A 25,714-nucleotide genomic window follows, 5' to 3' on the forward strand; every position below is an offset into this window, starting at 1 on the left:
TGACTCATGGACTTCAACTCCCAGAATTCTTCAGCCAGCATGCCTGGCTGAGGAATCCTGGGAGTTGAAGTCCATGAGTCATAAAAGGGCCGAGTTTGAAGACTCCTGGGCTAGAAAGTTACTCTCAAAAACCTTGAGACCCAAAGTTAAGATTACACTGTCCCACGTTAGAGTAAACAACTTCTTAGCTGTTCTAACATTACTTTCCCCAAATCAACCAGGAAAACCGGTTTAAAAGTCACCAAAAAATATCAAACTGTATACAGTGCATTAAGATAAATAAAATTGTGAGAAAAGAGACAAGTAGACATATTTAAAAGGGAAGCTGAAAAGCTGATACTTCGGATTTTCAGTTTCACCCACTCAAGAAGAATAGTGCTAACTTAGAAGTTCTGGAAAATATACCATATTGATTGTAATTCTAGGGCCCTTTTAAAGAAGAAAGTTTTCTTTCCAATCTTGCTTCAGTGCTCAGAAATGAGTATATTTTAATGCAGTTGATACATATGGGATGTTTGCTTCCTTTCTATAGAAGAGATTAAAAGAAATGATGGGATGAAAATATCTTTGTTCTGGCATAAAAAAAACCCTTCACTGCTAGATTAAAAAAGAGCATTCATGGAAGTTTCTAAGTAAACAATTCTGTTGTTTATGTTCTTGCTAATAGTAGGTCAGAAGAGAGGACAGATCAAAGATCTCAAGCCAAAACACTTCATTTCTATCCTAAGGCTTTCCAAAACAACTTTTGTAATATCAGGAAGTTATCAGAGAGGGAGGGAGAGTTAGAAAGGTCTCTTCCCAGCAGGGTAATCTTTCCTTCCACCCCTCCCACTTTCACACAAACGATACTTCCTGACTCACGTAAAAGGTTTGAGTCCATGAAATTCTTTTCCTTCAGAGCAACTTCCATTTTGAGACTTGCCCATTTTTAACGCAGAACAGACAAGAAGAAAAATATGAAACGACGTTTTAATGTTGAAGAAGAAAGCCTCAAGTCTGCTAATGCTCACACACACACACACACAAACTATTTTTGCAATTGTTTGGATTCTGCCCATTATCCTGACACCACATAATCAAAAACTGCCAGATTAGCACTACTGAATTACTAGCTTCATTTGTAACTGATACGCGCAGAGATATAAATCTGGTCTGCTTTCTACTCTCCTGATAAGCCCTCTATTTAGAAATAATTCATATTTTTAAGAGACTTCTCGTTTTCTGATTTTTCCCCCCAAAACAGAGCAAAACAATAACAACAACCTCGCCCTATTTACAGACAACACTGAATATAATCCTGGCTGCATATAGTCCTTGACTTACAACCATTTGGTCAGTGAGTGGTTGTTTAAAATTACAACTGTGCTGAAAAAATGGGCTTAGAGGACCTATGCCCGAAGGCATGGCCATTGCAGCACCTCTGCAGTTCAAGCAATCAACATTCGGACACTTGGCATCCCACCTGCACTTATGACCACAGGGGTGCTTCAACTCCTCTCACTCACCCTTCCCCCCCACCCCACCTCTGCCCTGTTGGGCTACCTTGTACCCTGAGTTGTGGGGCAGTCCCAGAACTGCATGGCCATGCCCCCAAAAAGCTTCAGCAAGTCCCAGCAAGCATTCTGTCTTCTCTCCCAGGTCTCCACACCAACCTTTCACTTTTGCATTCAGCACCTTGCTGCCTCTGCCGTCTCCTTTTTGGATCCACTTCCATTCCAGCCAAAACTGCACGGGTCTTTGGAAAGGTTTGCAAAGACAGGGTTGCAGCTTTAGTCATTCTGAAAATGGGGAGGGAGGAGGGAAGGTGCTGGGACTGAAAAGGACACAGCAAAGCGCTGGGCGCAAAAGGCCAAAGGTTGGTGCAAAGAACCGGGAGAGAAGATGGGTGGGTGCATGTATGCCTACTGTGTTGCTTGCTGGGGATCCAAGGAATGTTTGCTGGCTTGCCGCTCCGCAAGGGAGGGTGCAGGGCAACGAAAAGAACAGAGGTGGGGAAGGAGTTAGTCAGGTGAGGGGTGTTGGAGGCAGTCTCTGACCATACTGAGGCTCGGGATGAGAGGGACCAAACCTGAAATGGCTTGATTAGGATGGTTACTCACTTAACAACCCACGATTCTTAGTTAATGGCAGCATCAGACAGAGCCAGGGTTGCCGTCGTTAAGTCAGTGCAGTCACATGACATCTCGGTGTAGAGTGCACTGACTTACGGTAGAAATTTCAATCTCAAATTATGGTCACAGGTTGAGGACTACCCCCATTCTGCTGAACATTTTGGAGTCTCATTAAGAATAGGCTGAAAGAAGAAAGTTGCTAAGAACAATTTCTCTGCCTTAGAGCTTGTAAATGGCTGGAATAGATGTAGTTCAAAAATTAAGTAAAAGACTAATACAAATGAAGTGTCGCTATTTGTGCAAAATTCAAGTTTGGACTTTGTGAAAAATTACCTTTCCCACTCTTTTAATTACTGCATCAATGAGATAACATCTACATGGAATGATCAAAGACTCTAACAGGTTGGACCCAGACTTACTAGTCTGTAAGGTGATCAAAAGCCAGTGTGGTCTACCAACACCTAAGGCAGGGGTAGGCAACCTTGGCTCTTTTTATGACTCGTGGACTTCAACTCCCAGAATTCTTGAGCCAGCAGGAATAAAAGAGCCATAAAAGAGCGAAGGTTGCCTAACCCTGACCTAAGGAAAAAAAATCATTTTCAGATTTTTAGGATCTAGATCTTTCTTCCTTTCTTTGCCCAAAACCAAATTCCCTCCACAAATTGGTTTTGATCAGGCAAAGAGCCTTTTCTCTTTCTTTTCTCCACTCTGCATTTTGTGTTTGTGAATGCGCTATGCACGTCCCTTAATTTCTTAACAACCTCAAAGTCTTCCTGAACTCACAGTTGTTCAATGAATAGGTGGCTGCTGTACCTATTCATTGTACCTGCGCCAACTGCATCCTTTCCTAGATTTTTTTTTGGGGGGGGGGGTTCATGCTCTGATCACCTCATGGCTTGACTTTAGCAACGTGCTCCACATGGGCCTGACCTTGAAGACCATCCAGAAACTTCAACTGGTTCAGAATGCCTCGGTATGTCCGTATAACACCTCTGTTTTGCAAGCTGCACTGGTTGCCAGTGTGCATCTAGGTGTGATTCAAGGAGCTGATTGTTACTTATAAAGCCTTACGTGGCACAAAGTCTGGTTATTTGAGGGGGCATCTGTTTCCTATAGCAGTTGAAAGGTACATGGCAGGTTCCTTCAATTAAACAATATTATCTACTGCAGGGCTTTTCAACCAGTGGCACGGTTACCACCTGTGGTACATTGGCACCTGGCAGGTGGTACACGACGATCCTAGAAAAGTGGTAGCAGGGGAGGTGAATGAGCTGAACTGGTGGCAGCACCGTACAAGCCTGAGTGAGAGACGGCTGGAGCTGCAGGGCTGTCAGGGCTCAGCAGAAGCACCAGGATCAGCACCAGGGTCCAGCTGGAGTCGGCGCTAATCCTGGCGCTTCTGGTGAGCCCAGAAGAAGTGCCGATCAGCTGGAATGTTGCAGCATCTCCAGGGTCTTGTGATTTACATTCAGATGCTTGGCAACTGATTCATATTTATGACGGCCACAGTGTCAGGGTCATGTGAAGTGACCAAAACCTGCTGCAACCACCCAGCAGATGTGGAGAGGAAATAAAAACCAAACACCCCCCTCCCACGCTGGCAATCCTCAACAGAAATGCTCACAACAATGAAAACCTTGGACAGGAGGAAGAGCGCTGCAGGGCGGGCAGGCAGGTGTCTTGCTTCTCTGTGGCTTGGGGGCCACTGTAACTTCAAACAGTCACTAAGCGAACTGTTGTAAGTCGAGGACTAGCTGTACTTCCATCATTTTTTCCTTTTTTTTTTTGTCAACAAGTTTTGGACACCTTGCTAGGTGACTGGTGGTATTCGGATGTTTCCATAACCTAAAAGTGGTACAATGGGTGAAAAGGTTGAAAAGCCCTGATCTACTGGAACCATGGAAGCACACCTTCTGTTGCAGCGCCCCTATCCTACTGGATATGCCCCGAACATGCAGCTCTTCACCTAGGTCAGGGGTAGGCAGCCTTGGCTCTTTTATGACTCGTGGACTTCAACTCCCAGAATTCCTGAGCCAGCTATTCTGGAAGTTGAAGTCCACGAGTCATAAAAGAGCCAAGGCTGCCTATCCCTGACCTAGGTTGTTGGTAAGGATGACTCCTTTTAATCTAGGTTGCTTCCTTTTGTTTCCATCCTCTTGTGTCCCTCTTATATTTTTTGTTATTTTTGTCTTGTTTGTCACGCTTCAAATCCTGCCCAATCAGTGGGAAATCAGGCAGCGTATAAATTGAATAATAAATAAACCACCATATCTTCCAATGTGCATCTAACGTTCGCACACAAACCAAACAACAGGATTCCTGGCCGACAAATCCTTTAGTCTCCTGGGTGACCAATAATGCAATGAAAAGAATAAAAGACAAAACGCCTGGCCGTGGGAAGCAGTGACCTGTGACTTGTCAGAGAGGGGTGTTTGTTCGTGCTCTTCCAGAGCACCCTTAGAGCGTTTGGCCTGGGAAAGCAATCTACTTCAAAATGGAAACAACTAAAGATGGCTTTAGGCTGCCTCGGCAGCAAGCTGGCTATAAAATGGAGGCAACAGTATCATGACATGTCCTTCAAATACAATCTGTAAAGCATCTTCATCCTGCAGCAAGCCCATTGTTCCAGTAGCTGAAGGAAGCAGGATGGCATAGAATCAGCAGAAATTATCTTCCTTCCCTTCTCTAGTGAACGTCAGTGATCCCACCCCCCAAAAAAATTAGTTTGTTAAATACGGATATTTTAACAAGTTCATAATAAATAGCCAATGAACTTCGCTGGAATAAGGCATAAAACTCATCTAAGCTGACTTCACGATAAAAAAACCCAATTCCTCAACTTTTATCTTTGCATTATCAGAGTGTGCATATTTCCTACATAACTACAATTAGTTTAATCACCAAAACCAGAATTAGATTATAATTTTATGAGTCCAAAAGCAACAATAAGAACCTCAACCCAGTAAATATTATTCAACATTTAAGTTGAAAACACACTTTATTCATTATTCTTAGTACAGAGCTGTACCAACGAGTTTTATGTTTCACTATCCAATAAACCAGACAGGGGTTGTACAACTGTGTGTGGGGTTGGTTTTTTTTCTTCCTTTTTTTAGTGGAAATCTTTTGACCATGGCTTTTGCTTGCTATTCTAAATCTATACTGAGTGGAGTTTTTATCTTATACCAGGGTGGATAATATTTGAGATTTCAGAGGCTGTAAGCCAGCCTTAAAGTCTATTTTTATCACTAAAATCTTCCTAAACCTTGAAAATCAGTTCCAAATCATACCACTAAAATTTAGTGATAACATGATGAATTTCAGCTGTGCACCTGTATGAAGTTGAAATGGTCTCAACGACTTTGGTTTCCCCATCACTATCCTTTGTGGGGCGGGGGCACAAAAAAATTGCACATCTGAAAACTGCCTCTGAATTTCAGCAGTGTGATCCTGTAGTTCTGGAAGTACAAATGGGAACGACTTGAAAGAAAGAGGGAGGGGGCTAAGATGCCGGCTAGCAAGGTAGGGCCAGCTGGGGGGAGGAGCTATCAACAGGTTAACTTTTTTCCCTGACTGGAGGGAGTTCTTGGAGACATGCTGGAATGGGGAACAGCGTGGAAATGAATTTATGATATACGGTTTTGATGATTAGACATGATGGAGTATAGAAAGAAGAAAGTCACGTTGTAACTTTAGAGAAAAGTTAAACTGTAATTGTACTTATAACTGCTGTAAAGAACAGAAGCCACTTTATAGCTTCATTTTTTGTACTTTTTATTTCTCTTTCCCTTTTTCGTTCTATTTTAGTTTACATCAGTTCTTCTAATTGCTGCTATAAATTTCAATAGATGTATATGCGTGTGTGTCTCTTGCTGCTAGCTATATATTAACAATAACAAAACACTTAAGACTTATATACTACTTCAAAGTGCTTTACAGCAGAGGTCCCCAGCGACGGTTTCTGTAGAGAGAGGTTTTTCCACGGATGGTTTTGTGTGCTGCCTGCATCCCACGGATGGGGCTTTGCTTGCTTGTGGCGGACTGGTTGCTGGCATGCCGCAGCCCGGTACCGGTCCACGACCCGGGGGTTGGGGACCCCTGCTATACAGCCCTCACTGAACTGTTTACAAAATCAGCATATTGCTCCCAACAATCAGTTCTCATTTTACCAACCTCGGAAGGTTTGGAAGTCTGAGTCAACCTTGAGCTGGTCAAGATCGAACTGCTGGTGGTGGGCAGAGTTAGCCTGCAATACAGCATTCTAACCACTGCATCACCATGGCTGCTAACCTTCATTCCTCCTGAGCACCTCCTCTAGAATTCCCATGTATTCATATCATCTTCTTAGACACTCCAGTTCTATTCCCTCTATTTCCCCCTTTATATTATCAAACCTTCCTCTAAGCATGATTTTCAGAAAAATTCTCATTAATATAAATGGTATCTTTTTTTCCTAAATCCAATTTCAGGAATGTCAGGAATTTGGGGATAGGGAAGAGACATAAGTATAGAAGGACAGAATTATACTTTCCCATCCAACTGTGATTTACTATCTCCAAAATGCCCCACTGCAGCATCCTGAATTAAGAAAAAAAATCATTGATATACATTTTTCAAGTTAACTGCCTCATGGAGAATGCACAAAATCTGACAATTATAGTCTTCCAACATGTTCAGGAAATGTGTCATTCAGTCTACTCATCAGACTTCTACAGCATTCAAATAAGTAGTTTTGTTTCATATCTGTGTATGGAAAGTTCAACTATGTATCTAGTTCAGTATAATTCTTTAGAGCCAAAAAGTTAATGGCTATAATTGTATCAATATATTTTACTGCTAACATTTTTCGATATAGTGAATCAATATACCCATCTCAAAATAGTAAGCTGAACATAAAATATTTTTGAACAGTATTGTTTGAAAACCAATGTAAAATGTTTACAAGGAGGGTTGCCAATTATACAACAATAAGTAGGAAAACACAGCAAATGTAACTTAAATTACAGCCATAGTTTTCAATAGCCAGCAAAGCAGAACTACAGCAATGGAAGGCAACCCAGGAGACAAATTTCTTGGAAACATGTGATTCAATTGTTGCATTTCTGTATTGGTTGGGTCAACAATCTGCCTTGCATGGAGGAGACCACATTGCTTGTCAACTGTGAATCAGGAGAGGATCTGACTTGGAAGAGTTAAGCAACCAGCTACTGGTTGAATCTCTTTGGGAGAGTTGCACTTAAGGCTGGGTAGCATGGGTAACAATGGAAGTTATCCCTTTGGGATATGCCACTCTGGAGTAACATAAAAATGAGGGCTGTAACCCTACTGGTGTGGTGTGGGTGTTTGTGTGAAAGTATAAAAAGCCTGAAGCTGTCCCCAGCAGAAACATGGTTGATTAAGCCCAACCACCTCTCCTGGTATAAGAAAAAGAACTAACTCACTGGGAGTGATGGTATAAGCTTGGTTGACACATTAGGGAATATACTCAATCTTTCAGGTGAGTTACAATGTACTGGAGTTTCCTGATGGCCCTGATATGATTCTGAATTGAAAGGTTCACCATTTGTTTTTGTTTTTAAAAGGTATCCTCTTTCAATACTGTGTTTCCCAGAAAATAAGATCAGGTCTTATATTAATTTTTTGCTCCAAAAGACTCGTTAGAGCTTATTTTCTGGTTAGGGCTTATATTCGGGGAAATACAGTACTAATGCATACGTCTGCGGCTTCTTTTGGGGGTGGGACTTATATTATGAGCCTCCTGAAAAATCATGCTTGGGCTTATTTTCCGGCTGGGTCTTAATTTTCAGGGAAACACAGTACTTGGTTTGCCTGTTAAACAGCTACTGGAATTATTCATTCAGCACTTCATCAGGGCTGGGGGGCAGGAGAGTATATATATATCTACTGAATCCAGAGCAGCAATTACAGTAGTAACGCAGGGTAGCATTCTTGGTGTTGACAAGTTAGCAATCTGTTACAGGAGAAAACAGATTAAAAATGGAAGTGCTACTCCCCCTCCCCCTTTTATCTTTCAGGCTTTGAGCCCGGTAAAGTCTTTTGTAATAGCAGATGAGCTCAACAAAAATCAAAGATAAGGAAGCTAATTGGGTCTGTGTAACAGAAGAACGACTGAGGGAAACAGATGGGCCAGGATGGATTCTGCTTATTCCAACCGATAGATAGTAAAGCAGGGAAAACGGCATTGCTCCAATCTACAAGAACAGTAGCTCTCCCCAAAAGCCAATGGGTTTATACTGAGTGTGTGTACCTCAGTTTTGGAAGGAGGGATAGATTGAGGATTCCTTTGTTCTGTGCAGCGCTTAATGAAATCTGTGACTGAGCTGGTGTTAGAATCTCCCAGGTTCATAGTGCTAGAATAACTTCGTGATCTATTTTGTGGTTTGTTTCTTCCGATAATAGAAATTTCTGACAACCACGACTACACTGAGCCTATCCAAATTAGTTACAGGCACTTCTGCACATAGCCAGTTCAGCGTCTGATCTGAAATTTCAAATGGAGCAGGAGTCAGTTCTTTGAAATGTACTTAACTAGGTAGAAGGGCTTAATCTTTGCTGGCTTTTTATAAGCTCCTAAAACCTAGCCTTCTCTAACAGATTTTTAATTGTTTTTTAGTAACTTCAGGCTTAATTTGTAGATTTATGTTTTTACTGAAAAATGCTGAAAGAACTTGGCAGCATACGTAGTTTAGTAAACAATAAAAAAATGATCTGGTTCTGTCACATGATTAAGTATTTTTATTCGTATTATTTATTAAAATTTGACTGTTCCTGTTTATAAAGTGGGTGAAACTCAGAATGTCTGTGGAGATTCTCAATCACCCAGGTCATGGCTTTTTCAAGAGGCAACTGGACTTTCCTGTTTTTCTTTGAAGACGATTCGCTTCTCATCCAAGAAGCTTCTTCAGCTCTGACTGGATGGTGGGGAATGGAAGGATTTATATTTAGATAAAAAGCACCTTTGAATGAAAGTCAGAAATGCACTTCGCTTCCTAACAGGATTCTTTCTTCTCTGCAATGTAAATGCATTCTTAAATCTATTCTGGAGTTAGTAGACTTCCTAAAATAAGAAAGGCAGACAAGAAGCTATGGGGATAGGGATTTCCCACCTCCAAATCTGAAGGATGAAATTTATACTGTTATTGGAAAGCTACAGGTTAGAATTCTAACTACACTATTTATTTTTAACTGTCTGTACATAAACTTTCAGTTTAATTGTATTCTAGTTAGGGAACTTCAGGAGTTCAGATGCAATGCCCTGAAATAATGGATTTCCCCATTACGCAGGGAAGCAATCTGGAAAGTGGTTTCTGCTTCCCCTAAATAAATTTCGTCTGTGCATGGATCAGGTTTGAGTCCAGGTGAGAGAAAGGTGGAAGAGAAATCTGGACAACTAGTGATTGATACGCTGGGACAAAGGAGAGAAAGGAAAGCTGGAAAATTATCGGAAAGGCTGGAAAGATAAACATGTAATGAGTTAGAGCAGTGACTAAGTGGGGAGGAAGGGAATCTACTGGGAAAACTAACCAGATGAACAAGATAGGAAGGGACAGCAGTGGAAGTGGCAGTTCTGGGTCTTTCTTTTCCTGGTTCACCATCTTTACCACGACAGCAAAGTTAAAGATTACATCTCCTTAGAATCAAGCTCGCTCCTGATGACCACATGGACACAAGCATCCAGTTTGTTCATCTTTTCTTCCAGCATGTTTTTCAACTTCCCTCGTAGTCTCTCACCTAGGCACTAAGTAGCTTCAGATCTACTTAGCTTTCGAGCTTAGACAAGATCAACCAGCTGTTGCTAAGAAAAATGTGTGGATGTGTCACTGAAGTCAGTTGGAGTTTAGTTCAACTGAAGGACATTAAAGCAAACGTACATCAAAACTATTGGGACCACAGATTCCGTCCAAGGTTCTTTTTAAATCACTCTGAGAAATATTTGAAATGGAAGAACAGTCTAAAATGAAGATAAAAGCTTATGATGCCAATCTAGAGTGCTAACCTGTTGAATTATTTTGGAGTCTTTCTGCAGGTTCTCTTTCGGTGGAACTTTTCCAAATAACTTCCAGCCAGGAGCACTATGGACACCAGGCTTGAGTTCCTTTGTTCTTTTGGTAAAGAAGTTCCTGTAAAAAATATATATATATATATATATATATCAAAAAATCAAAATGTAGATGTTTTTACTACATTAACAGACTGAAACAAAAAGCTGCCTTATCTAAAAGGGAGTAGTATATATTATTAATTTTACAGCAATTGGAAAATCTTTTACTTATTCTGATTAGAACGGAATGAAATAAACCTGTTTTTCCACTTTCAATATTTAAAAGAACAAGGATTAAATTAATGCAGACGTTATCACTGACATTAAAAATAAGCCTTTCATATGCTACATAGTACAAGCATCACTGAAATCAAGTAAAAGAAACACTAATATCCCAGTAAGTTATTTCCCTTGTTATTTTATGTCCTCAATTACTCACATTTTGTGTGTGTGTGTGACAAGGTACAGCCAACTCCAAAAATGGAGTTACTAGTTTCATATATGCATGCATGACAAGAAACTCAACTGACATATGTGAGGAAAGACAGGCTTTAGGAGAAGTAGAAATCTAATTTTGGGAAGTGGTACCTACAGTATATTGCCATGCTGCCTCTGAAATAACAAGACAAGACACCTGACTTGCACAATCAATATGTGTGGCTATTCAGAGAAATTAGCTAAATTGGTTTAGCAAGCATTGAACCCATTTGTGAAAATCATCATTCTTCTTTACTGAAAAGTAGCAGTCTCCCTGTCCTATCCAGTTTTTTCTACTTCTAGGAAGAAATAACTATCTCTTCTTGTCTTTTGTACTGCAGCATGAAGATTTAAAATGGAAGTTCTTTCAAATGTTGTTTAGTCAGCAAAGATTCAACACAAAAACACAAGCATTTTTGTGGATGTACTGCATACAAACGAAAATGGATGTTTCGTATTGTTGACTTAACAAAACTTCAAGCATAGCAAGCAATACTACCGGACACACACAATTTCATGGTATGGCTCTCCTCTGGGAAGACAACACACAAATCCTAGTACTTATCCCATACATTATGGCACTGCAGGTGATCAGATGGTTTACAGCCATTCGTTTAGTAACTGTTCCAATGTTACAACAGCGCTGGAAAATGCAACTTATGATGAGTCCTCACACTGTGTTCCTAAGAAGGTGATCACCATTTGTGACTTCCCAGTCAGTTTCGACAAGTGTAATCAATGGCAAAGTCAGCAGAAATGGTTGCAAACTGCAGTCACATAACGCCTCGTTTAAGAACTGCATTGCTAAATGACAAATTTTCTGGTCTTAATTGTGTGTGTGTGTGTGTACATACACACACAGTACAATCAAACTAAGGAATTCAACCTTTGGAATATAGCTTAATCACACATTAAGGAATATTTATATGCAATTGTTTACAGATTTAAAATATTAAAAAGAATAAGGCATTGTAGGAATGTAGACAAACTTTTGGTCATTACTTAAGATTTTTTTTTTGAAAAAAACAACAGCTTCCAGAGCCATGATGGCAGTGGTTAGAATGCAGTACTGCAGGCTAATTCTGCCAGTTGCTGGCTGCCAGCAATTCAATTCTCAAGGTTGACTCAGCCTTCCGTCCTTCCGAAGTTGGTAAAATGAGGACCCAGATTGTTGAGGGAAATATGCTGACTCTGTAAACCGCATAGAGAGGGCTGTAAAACACTGTGAAGTGAGTGGTATGTAAGTCTAAGTGCTATTCCTATTGCTTCCAAAAATTTCCTGTTGCCAACTAAGAGTCTTCCCATTTGTTAAGAATTCTTCCCGTTCTTCCTTGCAGAACTTTGCTAGTTCAGAAATATTCTCAGATACGTTGCTATTTAGTTGAATCCATACTTCTGCTTGGCCACATAGTATTTCCTGTGCTGCTGGCTGTCACACAACCCCAAAGCGTAATACAGCCTCTCCTGAGTTTAATGGTTGTCAGGGGACTCTTTCCTTGAAATGTTATACTCCCTTTTCTCTGAATGTATCTTGCATAGTTTCAGCCAGGTTTTTTTTTCTCTTTCATCTGGTTCCAAAATATCTCAGGCTACTCAAGGTTTTCTTTTGTATACAAATAATCCTTGCTTAATCTTCACCTACTCCCCACCTTACCACGCCTGGGAGGGCAGAGCCAGTTACAGGCCCAGCAGCGCACATCAATGGCTCCACTTATTTTCACATTTTTATGCAGTTGCTGGCAGGCACTCCTAGCCAATGTGAGGTATGGCCTTCCTACAGAGACTCACTCATACCATTCTGCAAGCAGATGCCATTCTCACAACTGTTCAAAAGGCCCCATATGCCAATGGCCCCTATAGCACCTGGCCTGGGCCACCCAACATGCAACAACTTTCCGCATGCTGGTAAGCCCTGAAAAGGGCCTCCTCTACCCCACCCCCATTCCCATGCTTTGCTTAACAACTTCATATGATCACTTAACAATCAAATTGTCACGTGACGTTGGGAGTTTGACACCCGATCTAGGGCAACCAGAGGTTCTGTTTTTGTCTGAAGTGACAAGGGGTTCTGCTTTACAGATCTAACCAGTTTGGAGGCAGTTGTAACCGAGATTTTTCCTGGCCTTGAGGCTGATGTCCCAGTCAGTGAATAAGCTGAAGCTGAACACAAACTTGATATTTCAGCAAGGCAACAATCTAAAACATACCTCCAAAGTGGCTATGAAAGACTTCCAGGAACAAAAAAGACAAAAATCTTGAAATAAGCCTTTGCATTCTTCAAACTTGACTATTACTGAAAATCTGTGAGGAGATTTCAAACATGTAGTGTAGTAGGAAGCCCAAGAAAATTTCTGAGTTAGAAGAGTTTTGCAAGGGACACTATTATGGGGAGATTGTACTAGTTTCTGCTCAGCAAAGATTCACTGACACCTATTGTCTGAGTAGAAATATTTCTACCTTCACATACCGTTGTAACTATCCCTGGCTTCTTGTTCCTATTCTGAAAAAATAATGGAGATGGAGTAGATTTTTAAAGAAAAGGAAATGCTGTACGGGGGACGTACAGTCCTACTTTGTGCATTACACATCACAGAACTATTTTGTATTTGCAGTTTGGAGTCTTTTCCAAGTTCCTACTGGTTCAAACCAATTGCAAATATGATGTCATATGAATGTATACACACCCTATATACATTCTCTAATCTGCATAGGGAAGGGAGAAAAGACTGTTGCCTGGACATTTTTACTGATACCTTTATTTTCCTTTTGTTTGAAGGGACATACAGTCATTCATACAGCATATCCAACTGCAACCAGATGCATTCACATCTAAATGACAACTACATTTTTACAGTAACACAGCATCCATAGCAGACATGTCAAACACAAGGCCCAGGGGCCAGATCTGGCCCATGAAGTGGTTTCATGTGGCCCATGAAGCCATCCTGGAAACAGTGAGGGAACGGCCCCCACTGCCTTGGCCCTGGCCCAGAGACCCTCCTCCTGCCAGAGACCCTCAGATCTGTCCCACTCCTGCCCAGGCCCCCATAGGCACCCTTGATGCCAACGATGTAGAGCTGGCCACACCCACCCAGTAGGCCATACGCACTTTAGCCACGCCCACCCAGTAGGCCATGCCCACCCTGGCCACGCCCACCCAGCCTCCTGAGGGCAACCGCAATGCTGATGCGGCCCTCAATGAAATTGAGTTTGACACCCCTGGTCCACAGAAACCGAGGATTGCCAGGCTTATGGCAAAGTTGCATCCGGCAACATTGGAAATATTACAGCGAGGGGAAAAATATTTGATCCCCTGATTTTGTACGTTTGCCCACTGACAAAGAAATGATCGGTCTATCATTTTAATGGTAGGTTTATAGTGACAGTGAGAGACAGAAGAACAACAAAAAATCCAGAAAAACACATTTCAAAAAAGTTGTAAACTGATTTGCATTTTAATGAGTGAAATAAGTATTTGGCCCCTTCACAAAACATGACTTAGTACTTGGTGGCAAAACCCTTATTGGCAGTCACAGAGGTCAGACATTTCTTGTAGTTGGCCACCAGGTTTGCACATGTCTCAGGAGGGATTTTGTCCTACTCCTCTTTGCAGATCCTCTCCAAGTCATTAAGGTTTCGAGGCTGAAGTTTGGCAGCTCAAACCTTCAGAACCTTGCGTTCTTGGGGTCATAGGCAGCATTCCTCCTCCTCCAAACACGGCGAGTAGAGTTGATGTTTCTTCCATTTGCAAATAATTGCACCGTTGTCACCTTCTCACCAAGCTGCTTGGCGATAGTCTTGTAGCCCATTCCAGCCTTGGGTAGGTCTACAATCTTGTCCCTGACATCCTTGGACAGCTCTTTGGTCTTGGCCATGGTGGAGAGTTTGGGATCTGATTGATTGCTTCTGTAGACAGGTGTCTTTTATAACAAGCTGAGATTAGGAGCACTCACTTTTAAGAGAGTGCTCTTAATCTCAGCTCCTTACCTGTACAAAAGACACCTGGGAGCCAGAAATCTTGTTGATTGATAGGGGATCAAATACTTATGCATTTTCCTGGATTTCTTTTCCTTGTTATTCTGTCTCTCACTGTTACAATAAACCTACCATTAAAATTATAGACTGATTTCTTTGCCAGTTGGCAAACATACAAAATCAACAGGGGATCAAATAATTTTTCCCCTCACTGTAGTTGTGTTTTTAAAACCCCCATCTCTATTACTTTGTATGAATAATCAGAGGAGAAGATTCTAACGAAAGTGTGTATCTCACCTATTGGTAACAACTATTGGTCTTCCTTCCAGGGACGTGACAGCTCTCCCCAAAAGATGGATTATAGTCAAACAGTCAAACCTGTATATACCTATATCCTGCTTTAAACATGGATACAAGTGAAACATATAAATAGTGACTCCATATGGGAGGAATCCTCTCAGATTACCATCAAAACAAAGCCCTGCTCTAGTAAAGGTGACAAAAGCTTTAAGTCATTTCATATGAATACAGCTTCTAGTATGAATTCTGATGGCCAGTTTCAGAATGTACTTGAGGCACAATAGACTAGTCATTTATTTATTTTTTCTTCTTTACCCTAGGCTTGTGAGAAGACAGGTTGCAGGAACCATCATGATTAAATACAGCAAAGACATAACAATACTATGTATTGTGCAGAATCTTATTTTCTGACAAACACATTGTGTGCTGAATGACTATAATTCTGTTTTAAAAACAAATGTGTTTCTTGCATGCCCTCTTGGCACACCTTTGTTTAAATGGAATACACAAGGAGCCCCCCCCCAACTCACTCGCCCAAAAGAAGATAATTTACCTTCCAGTCACACTGAATGATTTTCATGAGTGATTTGCAGGAATAGATCTTTCAACATTTAACAAGTTTAAGTATGAAAGTAATTGAAACTGGCTGATCTAGCAGTCTAATTGTGTAAGTTCAATTAGTCTGTCATAATTGCAAGCTGGTTGCCAAGTGCCTGAATTGTGATCACATGACTGTGGGAACAACAGCTGCTATTTTGAGGATTGGCCATAAGCCTCCTTGTTTAGTAACACTGTCTAACTTTGAACAGTTGCTGAATGAATGGTCATTAACCAAGGACTAACTGTATTACATTTTATCTTTTACTTGTAATGTTTGATAGTTTGCTTTGGAAGTTTGCTTATATCTAATTTGACAGAAGAACAAAGTATTCCTATAATTAAATTGTATTTTACCCTTATGACTGGAATGAGAAGTGCAAGCCACAAATTTTTTTTTTTGTTAGAGCAGCATATGAACCAGGGGAAAAAAAGCTTGTTGTCAGGATCTAATTTATGAGGAGGGGGGTTATTGAGCAATTTTAACTATTAATAAATATATATTCCACCATATTATTATACAAGCTCTCTAGATGGCGAACATGAATATACCCACTTATTTTCTGGCTATAATATAGCTCACATGGTTAAATTATATAGAATTGGGCATGATAATGCAGAATTTGCCATTTTAGAATTGTTTTTTCAACTTAAATGTTAATGACTTATGATTATTGAGGAAAGAGTTTTTAAAAATTCTGAATTGAAATGTGGGTAATTTAACTTTGGAAATAAAATCCCAATCCTACTAACAAAAATTCTAATGACACATGATGGGATATAAAACAGGCTTTTACTCACAAAGCAAAAGTGTTTTCTCCCATGTTCTACAGTTTTGTGACAGTGCTACAACATATTTTATTTCTTTGTATGAGGTTTGATTTAGTAGCATATTGCTGTCTATTTTTTATAACAATCTTTATTTTCTTTTTACTGTTTGTCAATATCTACAAAGATAAAACATGTGAAAAACATGGTATTTCCCATGACACTCTGTGGAAGCTAAAGTTGGACTTTATAGGAGAAGTACTGATTGCTTTTGAACGTTGGTGTTGCAGAAGACTCTTGAGATCATTGTGGAGAGCCAAGAAAACAAATAAATAGATCATCAAGCAAATCCCCTTGAGGCACAAGGGGCCAGGCTAAAATTATCCTATTTAGGAGCCGTTATGAGAAGACCCACTGGCAATCCTTGACTTATGACCAGTTGCTTGGCAACTATTCAAATTTATGACCCCACCCCAAATGTACTTATGACTCAATTCTGATGTTCTGATGGTTGGGTCTCCTCCATGGTCACATAGTCACATTTCAGACGTGCTATAACCCACCTGCATTTACAGCCATTAGCAAATTAGGGTTTGCCAAAAGCAGGTTTACTTCTGATTTTCAGCAACCCCTCCCCAGAGAACAATACGTTTGCTTAAGGACCATGGTGTTTACCTCAGGACTGAGATTCACTTAACAACTATGGCAATTCACTTCACAAGCACCAAAAAAAAGGGTCATAAAATCAGGTTGGTCAGACAGTGACCTGACCATTGACCTGCTTTATGGCTCTTAAGTCAAGGACTACCTGGGAAAGGTGGATGGAAAATGAAGAGGATGACCAGAAGCAGGATGAATAGATTAAATTACAGCAGTGATGAGCATACCATTGGAACACCTGAAGGTCCAGGTCACGCACAGATCATCATGGACAAATCTATGTGATTACTAAGAGTCAGCAACAACATGATGGCATGTAATCATCATCAACAAGCAGATGATAAAGGGACCCAAGCATTATGAACAGTGGTATGTAACATTCTGCAAACAACAGTTCTATAATGCAATTTATCTATCAGTGAACTTTATTATACCTGTGACAAACTAGTAGCTGATTTAGATAAAGAGTATTTATGTCATATAGGTAGTCATCAGTGGAGCCCACAAATGTCTGTTGCAAAGCAAGACAGTTGTTAAGTGAGTTTTGTCCCATTTTATGATCTATCTTGTCACAAGTTGTTAAGGGAATCTGGCTTCCCCATTGACTCTTGCTTGTCAGAAAACTGCAAAAGGTGATTACATGACCCTGGAACACTGCAACCGTCATAAATACATGCCAGTTGCCCAGCGTCTGAATTTTGATTACATGACCATGAGGATGCTGCCACAGTCATAGGTGTGAAAAACAGTCATAAGTCTTTTGTTTCAGTGCCACTGTAATGGTCACTAAATGAATGGTTTTAAGTCAAGGACTACCTGTATTCAATTAAATATACATACACTAAATCTCTTAACAGCAGTTTTATAAACACTGTGGATTGAGACAAAGGTGAAACTGATACCTGTGAAAGTCATTCATACACAGATAAGTATTACTTACATAAATTAGAAAAAGAAAAAAAATAAATCACAACCAGAAAAACAAGTTCACAATCAAAGTGGAACATTCAGTTTCAACTAAGGTACTAGGAGAACTTAAATTAAAATGACATACAGCTAACAGGTACTTCTTGCTTGTATTTGTACCAGTTTCAATTTGTGTTTTATTAAAATATCAGATTTCTGAAACATCACAGCTGTAATAAAACATGCCACAGCACATTGCAAAATTCAAGTTTATCAACTTTTAAAGTAGGTTATTTATAGCCCTATTTCATTATAAACTTAAGAGTAGAAGGGAGGTGTGTCTTTATACAATTTCTTCTCTGTTTGTTTTCAAATAAGTAATTCCTAAAACACTTTTTCTCTTATAGTAACAATAATGAAAGTACTGCATGTAAAAAAAAAATCTTAAAGGACTGAACTATATTACTGCATTGCTTTAACTCAGAAATAAATTCTCCTTGGTAAATGACTTTAAATTTACAGTTTTAGCAGCATATTTAGCAGTATATAAAATATGTCATAAAAAGTATAACAATGTATGAAATGTGTGTCTGGATATGTTTATAATTTGCATTCAGCTATTTGTCTTTCTTTACTCATTGGTCATTTTTGTCCAAATTTCACAGGCAACTTACACTGAAGGGATTAGCTCGTCAGGTAACGAAATGTCAGCAAGCAAACAACCAAGCTCAGAGAACATCTAGTACTCTACAATTCAGACACTGCTACATCAAATATATTATTTCTAGTGGGTAATGTAGCAGAGTGTTAAAGTACTTAAGATACAATTTCAATTTTCAGACACTGTTACCGCGAGATGATCAATATTCTGACGCTTTATTATTAATGCTGCTCAAAGATACAAGCTTCAAAAGAAATTCTAGACCGCCGCCTGAGCAGAAATTAAGCATTTGCTTTTCAATATAAAACTGACATTTCACGTTACAACCAGATATAGCAACAAGTATCAACGAATTCAGGAAAACTTCAGATTTTGCAGCATTATAAAAGGTAAACAGTTGTATAAAAAGAAAAGTGATAAACCAAGCAAATATGCCATGATGTGATTTTTATTGGTTCTCAGAATGGACAGTGGGTCAGATTAGATCCTCAGGATAGACTCTCAGCAAAGTCCATAGTTTACATGCCCTTTTAACAATACTGTGGGGCAATTTCGCATACCTTCTGAATTTCTTAAATGACTCTACAAGGGATACAGAATCAATTTTCCTTTCAGGAGGTATTATGCCAGATACCACTAACAACCTTTTTTACTTGCTACTTGTCAAAGCAAAAAGTGATGGATGAATTGAGATAATGATCACAGAATCATAAAATTGGAAAGGATCCCTTATACCCCTTAAATCAAAGTATGCTCAGTGCAGAAACCTAAAGTTAAGCATGAAACAGATGGCTGCTGAAACATTCACTTCTACCTTCTTAAATTTTAAGTCTAACCTCGCATTCGGCCAAAATCTGTTTGCCTGTAATTAAAGGCTATTATTCTGTATCCTTCAGCTTGAGGCAACAGGAAACAGGTCTTGACCTTTTTTTGTGATCCCCTTTCAGGTACTTGGAAAATGCTTGCTGACACTTCCCTATCAGTTCCCTTTTCCCAAGAAAGACCTAGCCAATTTATTCTTTATCTCTTTTGTAGAATTTAATTTCCAGTGCCTTCATCATCTGTACTGCCCTCCCCCATTATTTGCAATCCAAATGTGCATTTTTTTCCTTTTGAAAAGCCAAGTCATACTACTGACTCATATTTAATCAATGATGAGGCACAATTTCAAGATACTTTTCGCATGAACATAGGAGATGCACTAAGTAATTCAGGCTTTAGTCTCTGCTGTCATACGATGAACCTCACAGGCAAGACAAAGAATCAGGATGGTACCATGGTGAAGAGACCCATAGTGTAGTTCAGGGGTAGGCAACCTTGGCTCTTTTGTGACTCGTGGACTTCAACTTCCAGAATTCCTGAGCCAGCTATGCTGGCTCAGGAATTCTGGGAGTTGAAGTCCACGAGTCACAAAAGAGCCAAGGTTGCCTACCCCTGGTGTAGGCCATCTTCAGCCTTGGGTGATGTTGGGTCAGTCATTCTCTCAGCCTAATCTAATCTTCACAAAGTTGCTGCAGGGTAAACAAGAAAGAAGCTTGAAAATTAAACTTGAATGCAGAAGCAAGAGTTCTGCTCACGAAATACACACAGCTTTCACATGATTATCACAATCTTAAAAACACAGGAACTCAATTTTCACTGATATTATAAATAAATTATTTTATTACTCTATTCATTATGATTTGTTGGTGTTTAAAAAATGCAGTTAGAAAAAAAAAACCAGAGGACTTTGTAATGGTGAAAGCAGACTAAGAGAAAGCACAGGTATAATTCTATAGTCTCTTATATCACTCAGGATAAATGGCACATTTCTGTAAATTGGATTAATAGTTCTCTAATGATACATTTTCTAGATTAAGCTATATTATGAGCTAGTGAGCATTTCAGATGGAGAACTCTTTCCAGATAATTGCTAAAGGAGCAACTGGCAACAAATCAGCTATTCATGAATATTGAGACATGAGATACTTCCTGGACACAAGAATCACAATTCCGGCAAGTATTGTAAATTACATCAGATGCTTCAGCAGGATATTAGCTGGCTACTTCTAAAAAATCTGTCCACTGTCGTTCCCCTTGCTCCTCTTCTCTCCCCATCTTCACCAAACAAAAGTTGAAGAAATAGATGACTTTAATTTTATTAGGTATGCTAAAACATATATCAACAACGGAAAAGCTTAAAACATCCTATCACCCTACTTTTTAGCACAAAAAGGCCACAGTTGGCATTAAAGTTCTTGCTCTAAATAACTGCCACAATCCAGAAGCCATTCCACTGCACTGTATCAGAGGGAGAGAAGGAAAGCAGGGCCACCACCGATATTCTTCAAAAAAAAGTACATTTCTTCTTTGATTCTCCCGTATTAGTGACTAGAGCCACTCAAGTGAGCTATTGCAGGTGAGAGTAGAATCCCTGTTAGCATTAAGAACTGATGCTTGAATGATCTTATTTTCTTTTACATGCTCCATCTTGTTTTTCTTTTGTATCATAACTTTATTGAACTTGAAACTGACTCTCAATAACTCTGGGTGGTTCATAATTACAACATTACAATAAAATCAACAAAACATAATGATAACAATTGGCAAGCATAATGAACAGTTTTACTCCCCCACACTGAAGCCAGGTCTTCATGGCTTTTAGATTGTAAACATCAAAGCAGAGACTCAAAAACTACCCATTTTTACTTTTTTGTTCCCAGAAGCTTGGGAGCATAAATTTATATATTTGATAAATTTATCTGCTGCCTATGTTGCTACAGGGCTAGTCTAGGCAGCTAACATAATGTGTATAACAGACATAACATAACATAAATGTTATAAATAGCTTCAATGTCCAATGAATACTGTATCAGTGTGTGATAGAATAAAAGCCCTTTAGGAAAAAAAATTAAAGTGGCTAATTTTTACTCCACCATATCCAATACTCATTAAGTCTTCCAGCATTATTGAAGTTGAGAACAAATAAGAATGCATTGGTCCTTCATAAAACTGAAAACGCAGTCAAATAATGATGTAAGGTTTCATTCTTGAAAACTGCTCAGTTTGGAGTATGTCATGCATATCTAAAGAACAGTGTAACATTGCAACACTAGCCTATAACAGAATTCTTCTTTCCTATTAGCCTAACCACGGTAAAGCCTTTAATTACTTGTAGTTAAGAATATGAAAATAACATTTTGTATTACAGTGAAACATGCAAGAGGAGAATGATTAGGAAACATTAGTGTTATAAATGATAAGGTCTCATTCTAACAGATATTCTAATGTGCTTGGGCAGCTACTTCAGAAGACTCAGAAGCTAATGATTTATCGAGGCAAGTTCTTCCACATGTCATGAAAAACAGCTCCCTGCTTCAAAAAGGATGTATCACTGAGAGATAATAGATGTTTCTGATTAAAAGGTTTGCCAATATTTTCTGGTACAGGCTTTGAAGGAAATGTAGAGGTCAAATCCCCTAAATTCAATAAAAGCACCTTTTGCTTGCAAAATGCCACATGTAACCAAACGTGTAGCAACGCAAGACGCAGCTCTTGTAACAAGACATCTGACACAAAACATTATCCCCATTCTCCATTAAAATGGCATTTGGTGCAAAACTAGAAAAATGCTATCCAAAGCATAGAAATACGACTGTACCCCATTTACAAGTAGAAATCCTTGGAATAGAACAGAGTTAAAATATTTTTTAAATGCACTGTAAGTTAAACAATTAATGCATTAGAATTGTGTATACTTTAAGCGAATGCTACACTCAATAAAGTTAAGGACATCTCTCTAAAGGTAATACACGTTTAATATTTTTTTTTTGCCTTCAGAACTGGTTTATCAGAAATTAAGGAGCCAAGCTAAAGACATTCCTAAACATTACCTCCTAAGGTTTTTCTTCTTTTCACAAGGAATTTCCTAGTCTTAACATTTTTTAGCAGGCAATCCCTCATTCCACACCTGTCCTTTGCAGTGTGTCCGGGTACCCAGAAAAGCCCCGCCAACTTGGGAGGAAAAAAGTGCAAATAAGGAACCTCACCCTATCCATAATTCAGAGCCTTATTCACCTCTGGAAAGCCAAGTCTTTTAAGTTGAACTGTCCTTCTACGGCAAGCCTATCTAACCCGAGAGGAAAGCCAGCAAGAACGGGCGGCTGCCACTACAAGGCTGGGAAGATCGATCCTATTGAGCAGGGGTCTTCAATTTTGGCCCTTTTATGACTTGTGGACTTCAACTCCCAGAATTCCTCAGCCAGCGTGCTTGGCTGAGGAATTCTGGGAGTTGAAGTCCACAAGTCATAAAAGGGCCAAGTTTGAAGACCCCTGCTATTGAGGATCAGCGACTGAGGAGCCCAGAAATTGCAGGATCCAATCTGGGTCGGTCACCGGGACCAGAGGTTTTTGGGCCTCCCCTCCCCCCCCCGAGCTTTCGGAGCCCGTCTCCCAGATTGGACCCCGGGACACGTATTCTATTGGCCTTCATTCACAGAGCCCAGAACTGCCCAACTCGGGTCTGCGGCACCCGTAACCGTAACACGCGCAAGGGAGGGGCGCGATGAGTCATTTTTACCTGGTGAAAAATTCCGCAAAACTGGACCCGGAGATCCCACTCAGCCGTTTGGCCCGATCCCCTTGCTCGGACCCGGCGGCGGCCGCAGCGTGGGCGCCGCTGGAGGGGGCGTCCGGAGGCTCCGGCGGCGGCAAGTGCACGGGGGCGCTGCGGCGGCGGTTCACCTCGAAGGTGTTTCGCGAGTTGAGGCTGATGTCCATGAAGGCCAAGGCGGGCAGGCAAGGGAGCGCCCTCGCCGGGGAAGACAGGCTCTCCGTCTCCTCGGGGGTCCCCGAGGAGCTGGAGGAGGACGAGGCGGCGGCGGCGGCGGCGGAGGAGGACGAGGAGGAGGAGGTGGGCGAAGGAAGCGGGGCCGACGGCAGGGCAGCCCCCGCCAGGCTGCTCCCGGCGGCTACGCCGCTCAGGAACAAGGCGCAGCCGCCGTTGTGCAGCTTCTCCTCGCCGCGCTGCGGAGAGGCGGCCGCCTCGGAGCCCAGCGGGCCCTCGCGGGGCGGCGGCGAGAGGAGCAGAAAGCCGGCGTCCCCGTTGGTCATCCTCCCTGCGCCGCAGGCGTCCCCGTTGGGCGGCCTCTTGCCGGCCAGGTAGCGAGGCAGTCGGTCCCGGGAGCCCTCTCGGCTCCCATCCCGCTCGCCGTCCGCTTCCGCGTCCTCCTCGCCCTCCTCCTCCTCCTCCTCCGCCTCGTTGTCCCGGCCCGAGGGAAGCAAGGCTGCGCCGCCCTGAGCTCCGGCATCCTCCGGCCCCACCATTTGCCGCCGCGCAACGCCAGGGGAGCCAGCGGCCCGGCCGAGAGCAGGAGGACGCGGGGAGGAGAACCGGCTCCTCGCGGCGGCGCAGCTGGGCCCACCGGAGGGGAGAGGGCGGGGCGGCTGTTATTGCCGCCGAGCCCGCGCCTCTCCGCTCAACGCATCCAGTTCCGTAGATGGTCGTGGCGGCAGGAGCGGCCTAAAGGGGCCCGGCTCGCGCAGGCGCATCCAACCCCCTCGGCGGTCCCAAGGGGCGGCCGATCATAGAGACGATTTCGTTGGTGGTGCGGAAATGCAGCTTGTAAACATCCGGTGTGGTTTCGGGCCGCCCCGAGTAAGATTGACGGAAGCCTTTGGCTTACCGTATATTCTCTAAAGGCGCCGTCTGCAAAACGGGAGTTCTATAAAGGCCTCACGGCTTGCTGGAAGAACACATCTTCTTTTCCTTCTTTTGAAGAAGCCTCTTGGAGACTGCCTTGCTTTAAGACATTGCCTCTGTTGTCTCTTTCCCACCTTCCCAAGCTGACTGGGGAATTTTGGGAGTTGAAGTAATAATAATAATAATAATAATAATAATAATAATAATAATAATAATAATAATAATAATAAGTTGAAAGGTACCTTGGAGGTCATCTAGTCCAACCCCCTGCTAAGGCAGGAAACCCTATACCATTTCCTACAAATGGCTGTCCAGTCTCTTCTTAAAAACTTCCAGTGTTGGAGCATTCACCACTTCTGGAGGCAGGTTGTTCCACTGGTTAGTTGTTCTAACTGTCAGGAAGTTGCTCCTTAGTTCTAGGTTGCTTCTCTCCTTGACTAGTTTCCATCCATTGCTTCTTGTCCTGCTTTCAGGTGCTTTGGAGAATAGCTTGACTCCCTCTTCTTTGGGGCGGCCCCTGAGATATTGGAACACTGCTATCATGTCACCCCTCACCCTTCTCTTCGTTAAACTACACATACCCAATTCCAGCAACCGTTCCCTATATGTTTTAGCCTCCAGTCCCCCAATCATCTTTGTTGCTCTTCTCTGTACTCTTTCTAGAGTCTCGACATCTTTTTTACATCGTGGTGACCAAAACTGGATGCAGTATTCCAGGTGTGGCCTTACCAAGGCATTGTAAAGTGGTATTAGTACTTCACGTGATTTTGATTCTATTCCTCTGTTAATGCAGTCTAGCACTGTGTTGGCTTTTTTGGCAGCTGCAGCACACTGCTGGCTCATATTTAAGTGATTGTCCACTAGGACTCCGAGATCCCTCTCACAATTACTACTATCGAGCAAGGTACCACCTATACTATACCTGTGCATTTGATTTTTCCTGCCTAAATGCAGAACCTTACTTTTTTCACAATTGAATTTCATTTTGTTAGATAAGTCTGTCCAGATCCTCCTGTATCTTAAGCCTATCTTCTGGAGTATTGGCTATTCCTGCCAGCTTGGTGTCATCTGCAAATTTGATGAGTTCCCCATCTATCCCCTCATCCAAATCGTTGATGAAGATGTTGAAGAGCACTGGGCCCAGAACAGAGCCCTGGGACACCCCACTACACACTTCCTTCCATGTAGATGCAGTTCCATTGACGACCACACGCTGAGTACGGCCTGTCAGCCAGCTACGAATCCATCTGATGGTGATGCTATCTAACCCAAATTTTTCTATCTTATCAAGTAGTAGGTTGTGATCTACTTTATCAAATGCCTTACTGAAATCCAAGTAAATTAAATCTACAGCATTCCTCTGGTCCACTAGTTTTGTCACTTGGTCAAAGAATGCAATAAGGTTTGTCTGGCACGATCTGTTTTTGACAAACCCATGTTGGCTTTTAGTGATAATTTTGTTCACATCAAGGTGTTCGCTGATTTGTTGTTTGATTATCTTTTCCAGAATCTTCCCA

General features: G+C 41.3%; 1 protein-coding gene across 1 annotated transcript in view; it reads right to left on the reverse strand.

Moving 5' to 3' along the window:
* Positions 1-24,074, reverse strand: part of TBC1D12 (TBC1 domain family member 12) — a 63,942-nt gene extending 39,868 nt beyond the window's left edge. The window contains exons 1-2 of the mRNA XM_083364132.1: positions 23,076-24,074; positions 10,129-10,252 (exon numbers count right to left, since the gene is read on the reverse strand). Of these exons, the coding sequence (XP_083220258.1) occupies positions 10,129-10,252; positions 23,076-23,821 (870 nt within the window). The 5' untranslated portion in view covers positions 23,822-24,074. The remainder of the gene's footprint in view (positions 1-10,128; positions 10,253-23,075) is intronic.
* Positions 24,075-25,714: the final 1,640 nt, after the last annotated feature.

Source organism: Vipera ursinii (assembly GCF_947247035.1).
Source record: "Vipera ursinii genome assembly, chromosome: 5".
Taxonomy (NCBI): Eukaryota; Metazoa; Chordata; class Lepidosauria; order Squamata; family Viperidae; genus Vipera; species Vipera ursinii.